Genomic DNA, 13,429 nt, shown 5'->3' with positions numbered 1-13,429 from the left:
GTCTCTGAATACATTTAGGTAAGTAAAAAATGGATCTAATGATAGGGATATTAGAAAATAATTGGAAACAATCACTGGGAGCATTCTTATGCTATAAGTAAACTAGGTGCTGACACACTAATCAGTGTAAAGGATATATATGTGAGGGGTAGGATGATGGAAGTGATCAAAGTCATATCTTTCAGTCATAGAGATTTTTCATCTTGGAAAAAATGACAGAGATTGTGACAAATGCCTTGAGCTCGGTGTCACACAGAGAAGACAATTTGGGAATGATTATTTCCTTGTTTTCATGACACAAGAAATAGGGAGCATCCAGTGGAATTATTACATGTAAAATGAACAAATATGACTTTTTTAATATAGTGGGAAATAACTTCTGGAACTCATTGTCAGAGAATTTTTCCCAGCTAAAATAAAGGAATGATACTAATGTGTCAAAAATTTGCCCATTAAAGACAGACATGATGAGGATGCAGTTTGTGGCTTGAGAAATCTTCTGTCTTTCTAAAAAAAAGTTGTGTTCCCAATTTCGCAATCACTGGGCATTTTATAATAATTCCAGCAGACAAACCTGTTTTTAAAAGCTTTTAAAATTTGTTAATTTAAAAAGTAGGTATTTTACAAGTTTAGCAATGTGAAAATCGTAAGACTTGTGCCTGGTCACTCATTAAACATCTATTTAATTTTGGTACTAACAAAATTTTCTAATATTCCACTTTCTAGAAAAAGTGTTCAGGTTTTGTTAGAATGAAATTGAGGGGGTTTTTCCCCTTTTGAATTCACTTTTCAAGACTGGAAATCTGAAGCAAACAGTCCCCTGAGGAGGATGGCGAAACTCAGCTTGTTCTGGTGCCATGGCTGTGGTGACTCTTGCTTTTGCTGGAGCGGTGGTCGCTGTGGGTAGTGCTCACTTTCACACACGGACACAGAGAAATGAGTTGCTTCTCCTCTTTACCCTTCTGTCACACCTCCCTCTGGCAATAACCACATCCCTCTGCCCTGTCCTTCCTCCTCCCATCTTCCAGGTGCTCAGCTGCTGCAGTCTGTGTCTGCTCCATGACTCCAGCAGCTCCTGGAATGGAATTGCATGTGGGCAGATGGTGGCATGAGCCATGGGAATGTCACCTGCACACAGGCCACAGTGACAGTGTGTAAATTCTCGGCTAGAGAAGCTCGTTCATTCTGTGCAAGGGAAGCCCGGCTCTGGCTGGGAGCTGTCTCTGCGTGCTGTGCGCCATCCTCGGGGACTCTCAGCTTGGAACTTCTCTGCCCTGTGGGAAATGGTTACTGAACCCCCTGGTGCAGGTGACTCACAGAAAAGGACTGGCAGAGCTGATCTACTCCTGGGATGTCCGGGAAAGAGCATCGCTGCGATTGTGCCACTCCTCAAGGGTATTTTCTAACTTGTTCTTCAACATTTCCTTGGTAGTTTCGGTGACCTCCTCGGGCGGTGCGCACGAAATCGCAGGAAATATCCCGAGGCGGGCCGGGGATGTGTACGGGCACTCGGGGCAGAGCAGCCTCAGGAGCAGCGTCCCGCGGCCGGGCCCCGCAGCTGCCGAGGGGGGGCCCCCGCTCCGGCGGGCTGTGAGCGGCGCGGGGCCCGGGGCCGGCCCGAGGCGGGCGCTCCGGGGCCGGGATGGCGGTCGGCGCGGGCCGGCAGCCGCAGCTCACCTGGCCGCCACACGGGTGTGCTCCCGCCATTCCTTCCGCTCGGCGCGGCCGGGCCCGGCTCCGCGCTGCTGCTGCCGCCGCCGCGGGGCCTGCGCCCGCCGGCCCAAGCGCCGCGCCCGCCGGGGCCTGGCCGTGCGGCCGCGGGGCAGCCTGAGCTGGCCAGGGTACTGACCCGGCCCGCCCGGGGCACGGCTCCGGCCGGCCGGCCTTGGAAAACATTCGGCATCCTCTGGGGCTCTCACATCTGGAGTTCTTCTTTCGCACTCCTGGCAGGAGCTGCTCGGTCCCGTGCTCTGCTGAGCAGTTTATCGGGTTTTTTTTTTGTCTTCTTGGTTTTTTTTCTTTTTTTTTTCCCGCGAGTCTCAGGAAGGCAGCGAGTGCCCTTCTCCTGCCCACTCGGAGCTGCCCTGCCCGAAGCCTCCGGGGTACCGTCCTCCTTCTTGGCTTCCGTGCATCTGTCTTTTTTTCTGTCTCTTCCTTTTAAGATTTGAAAGCTGTGAACTCCTTACTGTCCATGTCCCTCGAGTTTTTCTTGCTGAGAATTCCCCTGGGCCTTCAGGAGCCATGGTCTGCCACCCCTGTTCCCTCAGTGCTGCTGGTTCAGCAGAGTGCTGCAGAGGGGCCTTTGCCTCCTCCCCTGCACTGAGCACAGCCCGGTGGAGTAGGAAGGACGAGGCACTGAGGGAATGTGCCGGACATCTGCCCACAGTTTAAGCTGGAGTTATAATGACTGTGGAGTCCACCTCCATCTTTAGGTCTTGGGCAAGTTTCTTGGGTCCCTCACCAGTCTGAGAAGACAGGACCTTGCATGTCTTGTCTCTGTTCCCTAAGTGTCTGCAGTGGCAGATCTCAGTACCCCATGAAGGTAATTGTCAGAGTGCTTTGACTTCTGTGCCCTGCATACCTTCCCCACATTCTTCCAGAGATCTGTTTGCATGTGACTTGACATCCTGGTGGTAATCCCTGTCACAGCAGCTTTATCAAAACACAGCTCCTGCTCTTCATTCCTGGGCCTGCCCTCTGTCCCCAGGCCCTGCTGACAGTGCATGCAGAACCATCCCTGTGGTCTCCAAAGATGGATGTCACATAGGACCCACTGCCATGGTCTCCTGCACCCTCCAAGGTGACCTGACCCTGGTCCTGGGCCAGTGGATCTTCCACATGGGGTCCACATTTGCCCTGGTTTGGGTTTTAGAAGTCATCCATTCCTTTTAGGAAACAAATTTGTTTTGACCCAGCCTGGACACCCTTACAGCAGTTTAAAGAGAATTGCAGACAGCATGTTGACCATCTAAAACCTGTCTGCCTCTCAGTCTTCTCCTCCTTCAGGGCCTCATTGATGTGTTTGTCTTCATTTTTCCTTGGGATTGGGAGATGTACAACTCTTGCCTTCAGTTCTGTAGGAAGGGAAATCCATCACCCAGGGAGGTCATGGGCTCTAGGTTACTCCAGCAATGGTAGCAATAGTCTTTCTCGTGTGGGACAGATGTTGGGTTGTGTTTCTCAGTCTTCAGTTTCCAAATATTTCGCACAACAGGAGTTCAGGATTTTATCATTCATTAACTGGGCAAAGGTTGGATAGCCCCAAGTCTCACTCAGTGCCTACCCAAGAGAATGTGCACTAAAGCACACAGGTGAGGGTCCATGCTCATTAGCAGCAGAGGAGCATTAGTCCTTCCTCTTGCTCCATCTCACTGATGCCCTTGTGCTGGGTGTGGAAATATTGAACCATATTTTCATGGTATCTGGATGCTGCCCAGTATCCACTCCTGAGTATGCTAGCTGTGGGTGGAGGGGAGAACTCACATGGCTAACTACAGACCATGGGTACTTTAATGACATTGACATTCTGAGCAGTCTGTTTCAGACAGCCTTTAGAGAAGCTCTACTCATCCCAAACTACACAGAAAAGGGGTAGAACACAGCCTGGACAAAAATGTGTTGTGACTCCAGGACGGGGCTCAGAGACAGGAAGATAATGTGGCTTCCAATCCTCCACCACGTTTGGAGGCAGTTCCCTGCCAGCCCAAGATACAGCAGAGCTTTGAACCTAAGTTTGCTGAACCTGAGAAACAGGAGCATGACTTTTGGAAGCAATTTTGGTGTTTCTCAATGTGTGTAACAATAAAGGAGCTGGACTCTGTGTGTGGAGTAAGGTGTGACTCTCTTCTGACAACAAGCTTCTTCAGCAGCTTCTAGCTAGATGGGAAGATGGGAACTGAACCAAGCAAAGATCAGCCTTGTGAGGCAAAGTGTCTTTATGCAATGTGGTGGAAGAATTCCAGCTTCAATCATTGCTTATCAGAGCTGGCCGCCTGAGGTTTTGTAAGAAATAGACAGCATCTGGTGCCTGTGGATCTGAACATGTTACAGAGTTTATTGAACTGATAAGGAACCTAGCAAGGACTAGTTTGCACCACTCACCTCTGCTTAGACTGCCAGATCTTACTTGATTTTTGTTCTGCCTTGCTACTCCATCATTCCCTTTCCCCAGCAGCTGAGTGGTTCTAGGGTAGGGACTATTATATTCTTGTCTCACAATTATGACTTAGAAAATGCTTGTATGAAGAGAAAACAGTTGTTGGATAATCCTTCTGCCTCCTGAATGTCAGGCATTAGAAGGATACAGACACTTGTTCAGAGTCATAAGCCATGCTGACCTGTGATAGCTGCAGTGAGGATAAACAAGGTGAGAACAAGCCTTCTTCATCACCTCTTTGACAGGCAAGGTTAAGTGGAAGCCAGGGGTTACTGGAATGGGATTTAATATTTTCTCATTATTTAGTGTCAAATACACATGTTAACAGGGTTGTAATATAAATGTTGGGAGATTTTGCACTCTCCTACAAGGGAAGGGTCAGCGTTGTAAGAGACCAACAGCAAGGCAGGTGAAGGATGGAAGGGTCTGGACATTCTGTGAGCATATAACTTGAGCTTTGTGTGGGAGAAAAGGAGACTTGGGCTGGGGAGGGTCATTTGATAGGTGGATCCAGGGGGTTTGGATCCCTTTATTGGGTTGCTCTTGCCGAGTGATGATTGTGTGACTGTCATATGGGCTGGAGCTGATCCAGGCATCTGGCGAAAATGAAAGCTGAGGTTTGGCCATCTCCCTCTTTTCTTTCCCTTTTGCTGTAGACATTGTTCGCAGCGACATTGCCCTGGATAAGCAGAAAGGCTGTAAGATCGCCCAGCATCCTGACATAATGTTGGAGCTACAGAGGGAAAAGGCAGCTCAGATGCACTTGGTTTTGTTAAAGGAGCAGTTTTCAAACACATACAGCAACCTCACACTAACAGGTAAGGCTGCAAGACCAGCTCTGGAGCCAGGAGCTGGGTCTGGTTCTTGCTAACTCACAGGTGTGTTAAAACCCTCGGGTTCCTCGCCTCTGTATGAATCAGCATCTCTCTGGCTGCCTCTGTTTCCTACCAGGGTTACTGGGTATTGGGAGGGAAAGGAACTGGAGGTGGACTCATAAGGCCTCTGCAGCTGGCACCTATGCAAACACTCCAGATTTGGTGCCCCTGAACAGAACATTTTCTACAGTCTGACCTAAGCAGAATACCACGGCATGTGAAGTGCTGGAGAAATCTCCCTGCTAACTGTTCACGTCGATGGGGCTGCAGCAATTACTAAATTTGGAGTCCTTTAAGCTGCAGCTGATTTTTTTTTCTTTCCAGAGCATGCACTTTGTGTGAACCCAGTAAATATTAAAGAGCAAATATAAAGGGATAATGGCCTAGACAGAGATGAGAGGATACTCTTTTTCTGGCAACTGTTTGTATTATCCAGGGAATAGAATCTCGATGGAGGAGACTGCCACATTTTGGATACACATTTAATGGTGCTTGTAAAGGACTGATGTCTTCAGGCAGTGAGTGGGCAGAAGGATGGTATCCCAGCAGCCAAGAGGGTCCTCTCATATCTCTTCTCGTTATCACTACAGCTGGATGAGCCACAGACGATGGGAAGGAGGAAGAGACTAATAAATCAAATGAGACCCCCCTTTTCCTCTTGACTAGTCCCTTTCTTGTGAAAGGCAGGCAGGCATCTTATTTTTACAGGAGAGAGGGCCCTGTGCTCTGTCTGGGGAGGAGATGGCAAAACCCATGGTGGCCCTCCCCTGCTGCTGGGCTGGGAGAGGCAAATCAGTCCTGCACAACCTCCCCCACTCTGCTGCCACCCCTGTTTCAGTGCCCAGCCCCTGCCCTGAAGCTCAGCAGTGAGCTCTGCCTCTCCTGGGGACATCAGCTGTGCTGGAGCTCTCGGGGACCCCACAGAGGTGGGATGGTGACACCAGCACTGTTGAAAGGCTCAGCCCAGGGGGTCACTGGATATCGGGGCCCTGTAGCTGAGTCGCATCGTTCCTGAAGGCCCAGCATTTAAATGGGATCCTCAGAGCCGTTTCTCATTCTCTGTAACGTAATCCACTTGGCTGTTTATTCCCAGTACAACTGCTGGAATCAACATTGTCAGCTTTTCCCCTGACAACTTGCTTACTTTCCACTAAACAAACTTCCCTCGAGAAGTGAAGCTGCTCTCCCCTATCCTCCTTCCCTTGCTGCTTCAAAAGCTCTCTGGCATTGCTCACATTTTTTACAGAACCTGCAGAGCAGAAGTGCTACCTGGTTATCAGCTTAGCTCTTAGCCTTTCGAAGTGTGTTTACAGTATAGTTCAGAAGGTTTTAGTTCTAACTCTCCAGGGTGGAGAGAGCAATTTCACCAGAATATTACCCAAAGAACTATTTTAATGTTCTTTAACTCCCTTTGAATGTGAGCAGAACAACTTCATAATTGTTATGAAGTTTAATCTTTTATTTCATAGACATAGTCTGAGAACATGGTCTCTAGACAGCTAAGCATAATATTTAACTGGAACTCTACTAACTTGTGTAAATATTTCCCTTCTCTGTGATGGATCTGGTGTTTGGGGTGGGTAAAGGGGGTTGTACATCTGTTGCAGAAGGACATTTCTTACCTTCAAAATTCAATCAGACAGAGTTTGCTTGAGGACTTCTTTTTGTTCTGCACAGTGGGTTTGTACAGTGCTATAGGGAGTGTCCAGGTCTTGAGGCAAGGTGCAGGAGTAAGAATGCAGATGTGGTTTAGGGAGTCCCTAGTGAAGGACTTGAGTTTGCAGGGATGGAGTATCCATGAGAACAGGGTTTGCCCCAGGGAAGTATTGAGGAGTCACTTGGCCTCATGCAGTGCACATGCTGCAGATGACCTCCAGTGTCCAGCCCAGACTGGAGCAATATTGAACGCCACACCTCTGGGTGAGAGGGTCCCTACTACTGCTAGTTCTTCAATGGACTATCTTGCCCAAGTCATATGAGAATAAAGGTGCTTTATGATGGGATAGCTCCTCTAGGAGACCTTGAGAGTAGAAATACTACTGTGAGGCATTTTTATTCCCATATCACTACCACTACCACTGTAGTGATCTGGATAAAAAGTCCCATTCCCTTCTTCCTCCTCCTCCTCCTCCTCACAGGTAATATAGTTACATGAACAATTTGAAAGACTTTCAGGCCTCCCACTCTACCTGCAAGGGTGGGCAATGGATTCTGCCAGCAAACTTTCAAGCAGTACCCTCATGGGTTTAGGAATGAAAGCTCTTAGAGTGCAGGGCATGCAGTCTCTGTGGCATCAATGTAAGTTGAAGACTTTTCCAAATCTATTCACCAGTTGCACATAATTCCCAGTGTGCTCCTTATTTCAGGCATCAGGCAGGGCTGTGTTATACTGGGATTTAAGCTGCTCACAGCAGCAGGTACTTCCAAGGTAAGAGGGTGTCTTAAAATGAAATGTGTGTTTTTGTGCTAAGACACAACTGAGACTGAGTGAAACCAGGCAGTCTTTCTGGCTCTCACTCCTCCAGGAACACATGTGAGACTCTGGCTTAGACCACTTTGGTTTCTCTCGTCGAGCCTTCCTCGGCTCCTGTCTGCAGGCTTTCTCTTGCATCTTGCCTCTGCTTTCTGTATGTGATCTTTCCAGGCTTATTGAGCCTGCCTCCCTGACATGAACAATTGCCTTTGATCTGTGACCACGCTATTTAAATGTTGTAAAATATTTTGAGGTTTATTAATCTTAGCAGTTTCCCTGCCGTGCTCAGGGATGGGTATCTCGTTTCACAGATCAGCATCTCTCGTGCTCCTGGCTCAGTCTGTGGTACAGTGTGGGGAGTGCACAGCACTGCCTGCTGTGCTCTGGGAACCCTGAGCTCAGCCTGCCCTGGGACAAGGCAGGAGAAGTGATCTTTCCCTAGAAACACTTCTTTGCTCCTTCGCTGTTCACAGAGCAAGCAGTGATTCTTGTTATGTTTTGTATCAGTTGGGCTAGAAGCTGCAATTTTCACAGCAGGCTCCCATCCTTTGCAGCCCTCAGAAGAAATGTTCAGGTGACAGGAGGGTCATTTTGGAGCCCTGGAACTGGGTGGAGGTGGGGGAGGGCCAGAAAGCACAACCTTGGGCTGGCAGCAGGTGAGGTGTGAGGAGCTGCCCTGGGCAGTGAGACACGGTGTGCATGCAGATTTAGAGTGAGCTTGTGGGGAGTGGGGCAGCATCAAGCTCCAACGGAATAAATCCACATTCTTCCACCTGTGGTGCCAGTTTGGGCTGGGGCAGTGTGCTGTCCTTGTAGTTTAAGAGACTAGACATCCACAGGTTTCTGCACTGTTCCCAAGTGAAGCTTGTTAAGCCTGTGGAAGAGGGAACTGTTCAGGTCCATAGACGCAAGCGAAAAACCGGCCCCTTTGTAACAGTGGCTTCCCAAGAGACAAGCACAGACTATAAATTTCTCTTTAGGATTCCCCATCCAGAGGAAACAAAATAGTGCCCCATTGCTCATTCTGAAACACGGAGAAACAACTTTCTACTGTGCCTTCTGCCTGAAACTGTGACACATTACTTCACTGCATCAAGAGACTGATGATGAGAGCTCTCTGGCCTGTCCTGCCACACCACAGCTGCACTGAGAAGCCAGTGAAGATACTGGAAGGTGTGTGCTGGGAGCTCTCCATCCTGTAATATCATAGAGCACAGCCTCTAAAAGGGGTGATTAAGGGGGCAGACCCTCCCCACACAGTTTGTAAGGTTCCCAGGTGACCCTCTGTGGTCACATCCTTCTGAGTGTGTTATCAGTGTCCTTCCCCACAGCACTGAGAGAGACTTGAAGGGACTAAACTCAGATAGAACTGGAAGGAAGGGATTAAACTCAGATGAAGCAGAGAGCTGCTGGAGAGTGCATTTCACTGTCTATGTCCTACACTGCAATCAGTTTTACGCTGGCATCCCACTGCCCCATCACTAATTAGATAGCTTAAACACTGTCATAACAGCAGTTGTGATCTCTCTGGGAGGTTTTTCCTTGAAAAAGTCTACTTTTGGAAAGGTTATCAGCCTTGCAGAGACCCTCTTTGCCCAAGGTAAGTGGTTTGGGGTGTATGGTGGTGGTGACAGAGTGCACATCCACTTTTCACGAGCGGGATGTGTACTGTGGGATGAGTGGAACAATGAGGGTAGGGCAGCAGAGTTTATGTGAGGCTACTGCAAAACACACGTGTGGGAGGCACAGAGCAGATCCAAGGGCAGTGTGTCTGTGTGAAGAGCTTGCTACTGAGATACTGTCCTGCAGAAATAGGTTTTTTGTTTCTCCCCAAAGGCAGTGAGAGCCCCAGTTGGACTTGTCGTTTGGCCGGGAATCACTGGGCTCAGGTTGAGCACCTGTGGCATGTGGGTTTCCTGCACTTGTGAACCTCCCCTGGTGGTTTTGTGATTCCTGCTGAATGCTGTGGCTCTGGGAGACAGTGGTCCTTGAGCAGGATGTGTTTGTAGGGCCTGAGGCTCATCCCATGGAGTGCTGGGTCTGAGACAACCATGGCTCAGAGGCTGCCCCTTGCAAGAGGGTGTGTGTAGGAAGCAGGTCATGGGGTGGGGTGTGCTTTTGGTGCCTGTGGTTATTTTTGCTGGAATTTTCCTCAGATGGGTTTTATCCCCCAGCTACACCTACCTGCATGGGATTGGATAGTGGGCCGCCTTGTGAGATGGTACCTGACAGGGTTGTGGCAAAGCTAAGTACAGCTTCTTTGCCTTTTTGGCATCTTGTTTGAGATGTTCCGTGTTCTGCACAGCAGTGATCTGCATCATAGCTGTTTCACTGGCTGCTGCACAGGGATGTCTGCACTGCACTGGCTCTCCAGCTTTCCTTCAAGGACAGTGTGCCCTGGGGCTCTCTAGCAGGCCTGGGAGTGTCTTTGGCATCAAGCTTTCTGCCCTTCTGTCCATCACAGACCCTTACATCACACACATTATCCACAGCCCTGTACAAAATAGATCTAGAAAGGACCTCAAGAGGGCATCTTCTAGCCTTTTCCATGGCAAAGCTGTACCTGGTCTCTGCTTGGGGAAAGGTGTCTGGGAAGAGGCAATATCTTTTGTGTGACCAGCTGGTACACTTGGAAAGTCAGTCAAGCTCTGGGGGGCTTGAACCCTTCAAAGAAAAAAAAAGTGGCATTCAAAGCTAAAACCTCAGTGGAAATAGTTACCCAGGACTTGTTACCTTGAATAGCACAACTGGGGTACTGGTGGGGAAGTCCTATCATCAAAGGGAACACAATAATGTCATCAGCTCCTGAGGGAAAGAGGGGGAGAGAGCTGCTGTGAAACACAGGAGGCTTTCCTGGGAGGAGGGGGCCAGGAAAACTGTCATGTCATTAAATCACTGTCTGCACCAAGCCCACAGTTAATGACAGCAGAGGTGCCAACCTTTTGAGGATAGTTTGCAGGTGTCTTCTGAGATCTTGGGATCAGATCCAGTGGAATAGTGCTGGGAAAAATAAATCTTGGAAAACAATCTCGGGTAACTGTGTGTTTTTGTGCCATTATCAGTTGTTTATATGAGCTCATTCTGAAACAAAGTGGCTGTTTGTTTTTACTACACAGCCTTCTGAGGGAGTTTGCTGTAGCTGAAATATATTGTGTTCCTGGGCACGTCCATGTAAAGCCTGCAGCCTCTTGGGGCTCAGCTGCCAGGCTCCAGCATTGCTCAGGCTGTGGGGACATCACTGTTGACTGATTCAAATGAGGTGGCTTTGTCCTTGTTTTCAAACCTTCTGTGATGGCAGTGATGTTCTGGGGTGTAATTAGCTGTGTCATCATGGAGTTGGTATTTTTAAAATCTCTTGCTTCAGTTTAAGCCCATGATGGCATGTCCTCTCCCCATGGACATGGAGAACAGCTTACAGCACTCCTTTTCTTTTTGCAGAAATCTTTTACATATTTGAGGCTTGTTATCATGTTTCCCTGAAGACTTTTGCTCTCTGCACTGAACAACTGCCTTTCATTTGCTCTTTCCTCATGTCCATTTTATTTTCAAGTTGAATGACACATGCATAGCTGATTCTGCATCTTGAGATCCCTTTCAACCCTCTACAATTTTTTTGTGGCTCTGGGTTTTGTTGGGGTCCCTTGGGCTCTCTCCATCGTATCTGGGATGTTTTTTAAGTGCATTGCCTTGAAAAGAGACCAATATTGTAGCTGAGGCCTTTCTTGACTGAGAAAAGCAGCAGGGTTATTTCATGTACCTGGTGCATGACACTTCTGTCTGTATAATCATGGACTTTTTTTTTACAATATTGCTTGTTCGTGCCTGCAATTTTGTGTACCATTTCCCAACCAGCTGTGCATTTCCCACATGGAATTTAATCTTGACTCTATTTTCCTAATTTTCTAATTAAAATGTTGCACAGAACTGAAGGTAAAGCCTTGAGAAAGTAAAGGTACAGAACATCTGTTGCCTCTATCTCACTCACGAGACCTTGTTGCTCCATCAAAGAGAAGCCAGGTTGCCTTCACATGGCAGGGCTATTACTTCCAGCCCTTCCTTGCAGATGGATTGTTTGATGATTTCTTTCAAAATTTTTCCAGGAATTGAAGTTATGTTGGCTGGCCTGCAATTTCCTTGGTTTTTCAGCCTGTTGAACATAGCCACTATGTTTGCCCTTTTCTGATCTTTTAGAACCTCATTCATCTTCCAGGAATTCCTGCAGATAGTTGCTGACGGACCTCCACCTATTTTAAAAGATCAGACTTCTGTAGTTTTTGTTCTGCTAAGGTGCTGCTATACATTACCCTTCTACTCTGGTTCTTTTAATTGCATTAACTTTGTGGTCCTCATGTTATCCTTCTTTTCGTGAAGTCTGAACCAAAAAAAGCATTAAGCATTCCTGCTTTAACTCTGTGAGTTGTTGGCTATTGTGAAATTCTGTCCAATTTATACCTCTTTGCTTCCTGAGACAGCTGTGAGCCAAACCCCTGGGATCCCCTGCCTTCTCTTACCCTAATTAGTAGTTTCACAACTCGTTTTGTGCTGACAGCATGTGTGTGTGTGAGAGAGGTCATGAAGGTGAATCTCTTTTTCAGGTGACACCCTCTAGTCTGTTAAGCCACACTTTGGCTTTCTCATTATCTGATTTGGTTATTGTTTTTGTAACTGTGGGAAATATGGCTTCTTGTGACGTGTTCAGGATTTATTAAATTCAATTTGCTGTCCAATTTAACTAGCTGCACAAGAGAAGATATTTTATAAATTGCAAATCTTAAAATTAGCAGTTATACATGCATTATAATATGTAATGTCATTACCAGAACCAGCCAGTTCTGGGTGCTGTGTAGAGAATAAAGAAAACACATAAACCTAACAGAAAACAGATTTTGGTGGAAGAGGGGGAGGGCTGACACGCACTAATAGCTTTGGAAGGGCTTGTGGCTTGTTCAGTGTCATAAAGCAATCTATTAACCTTTTCTCCCTCCTCAGGAGGTGCTGAACTCTTTGGTCTGTCTCTTCCCACCGATGTAGTTATCAAATGTCTCCTGGTAACCACTGGCAGTCACTGCTGGGAGCAGTTTCTGTGGAGCACTCGGCTCCTTCGCTCTGTCCCTCTCTCCTGATGCTTCTCCTTTGTGTTCATCCACATCAGCCTGATGGAGTTGCCGTTTCTCCTTTGCAAGCTTCAAGCCACGGAGGAGTCTGTGAATTACCCTAATTGTACCCCTGCGTTAAGATAATTTACATCTGTTCCCTTATCTTGCTCTATGTTTACAAAACACTGTCTTTCCCAAACTCCTTTTTCATTTGGAGCAAAATCTCACTTGCCAGCCCTCTCCGATTACTGAAGCCTCTGTCCTTACAAAGCAGTATTTTTATTCTGCCACTATTTCCCGTTGTTTTTCAAACAAGTACAAACACTCGTTTTGGGCTTCCCTGCCTGTGGTGTTTTCCACCTTCATGGCTTTCCCCAGTTTTTCTCTGCTGATGAGAATCAAACCTCAAGGAGACTCCTGGCTAGTTTTGTTCCTGTCGCTTCTTTCTCAATTTTTTTTCATTGGTGCATTCCAGGAACTTGAAGCAAGGCAGTGTCTGATGTCTTCCTTTCCCAGCAAATGTGTGGGCAGTTAAAGGTCCCTAATTACCAGCAGGTTCTGTGTTTCAGATGCTCCCAATAAGCCCATGCCTCCAATCTCCCTGATTTTGTAGCCTGAAGCAGACCCCTGGTGTGCCAGTGTCCGGGCTCCTCCCAGTCTTACATTACATGGCGGTCTCTATACCTGCCTTTTGTTCTACTGACTTTCACCCCCTGCTTTTATGCTGGGCCTCAAGATCCTCCAGAGCTTCTTGTGTGATGTTTCTCATCCTCAGCTGGGCTAATGTTACTTTTTCTCTTTGTCAGCACCGCGCTTAACTCTGACTTTC

The 13,429-nt window shown here is 47.7% G+C and overlaps 1 protein-coding gene across 1 annotated transcript in view; it reads left to right on the top strand.

The window, feature by feature from the left end:
• Window positions 1-13,429, top strand: part of HPSE2 (heparanase 2 (inactive)) — a 103,751-nt gene that overhangs the window by 8,078 nt on the left and 82,244 nt on the right. Inside the window, exon 3 of the mRNA XM_059477291.1 lies at window positions 4,813-4,974. Coding sequence (XP_059333274.1) covers window positions 4,813-4,974 — 162 coding nt within the window. The remainder of the gene's footprint in view (window positions 1-4,812; window positions 4,975-13,429) is intronic.

Source organism: Ammospiza nelsoni, chromosome 8, assembly GCF_027579445.1.
Source record: "Ammospiza nelsoni isolate bAmmNel1 chromosome 8, bAmmNel1.pri, whole genome shotgun sequence".
Classification (NCBI taxonomy): domain Eukaryota; kingdom Metazoa; phylum Chordata; class Aves; order Passeriformes; family Passerellidae; genus Ammospiza; species Ammospiza nelsoni.
This window is presented reverse-complemented; position numbering and strand designations above follow the sequence as displayed.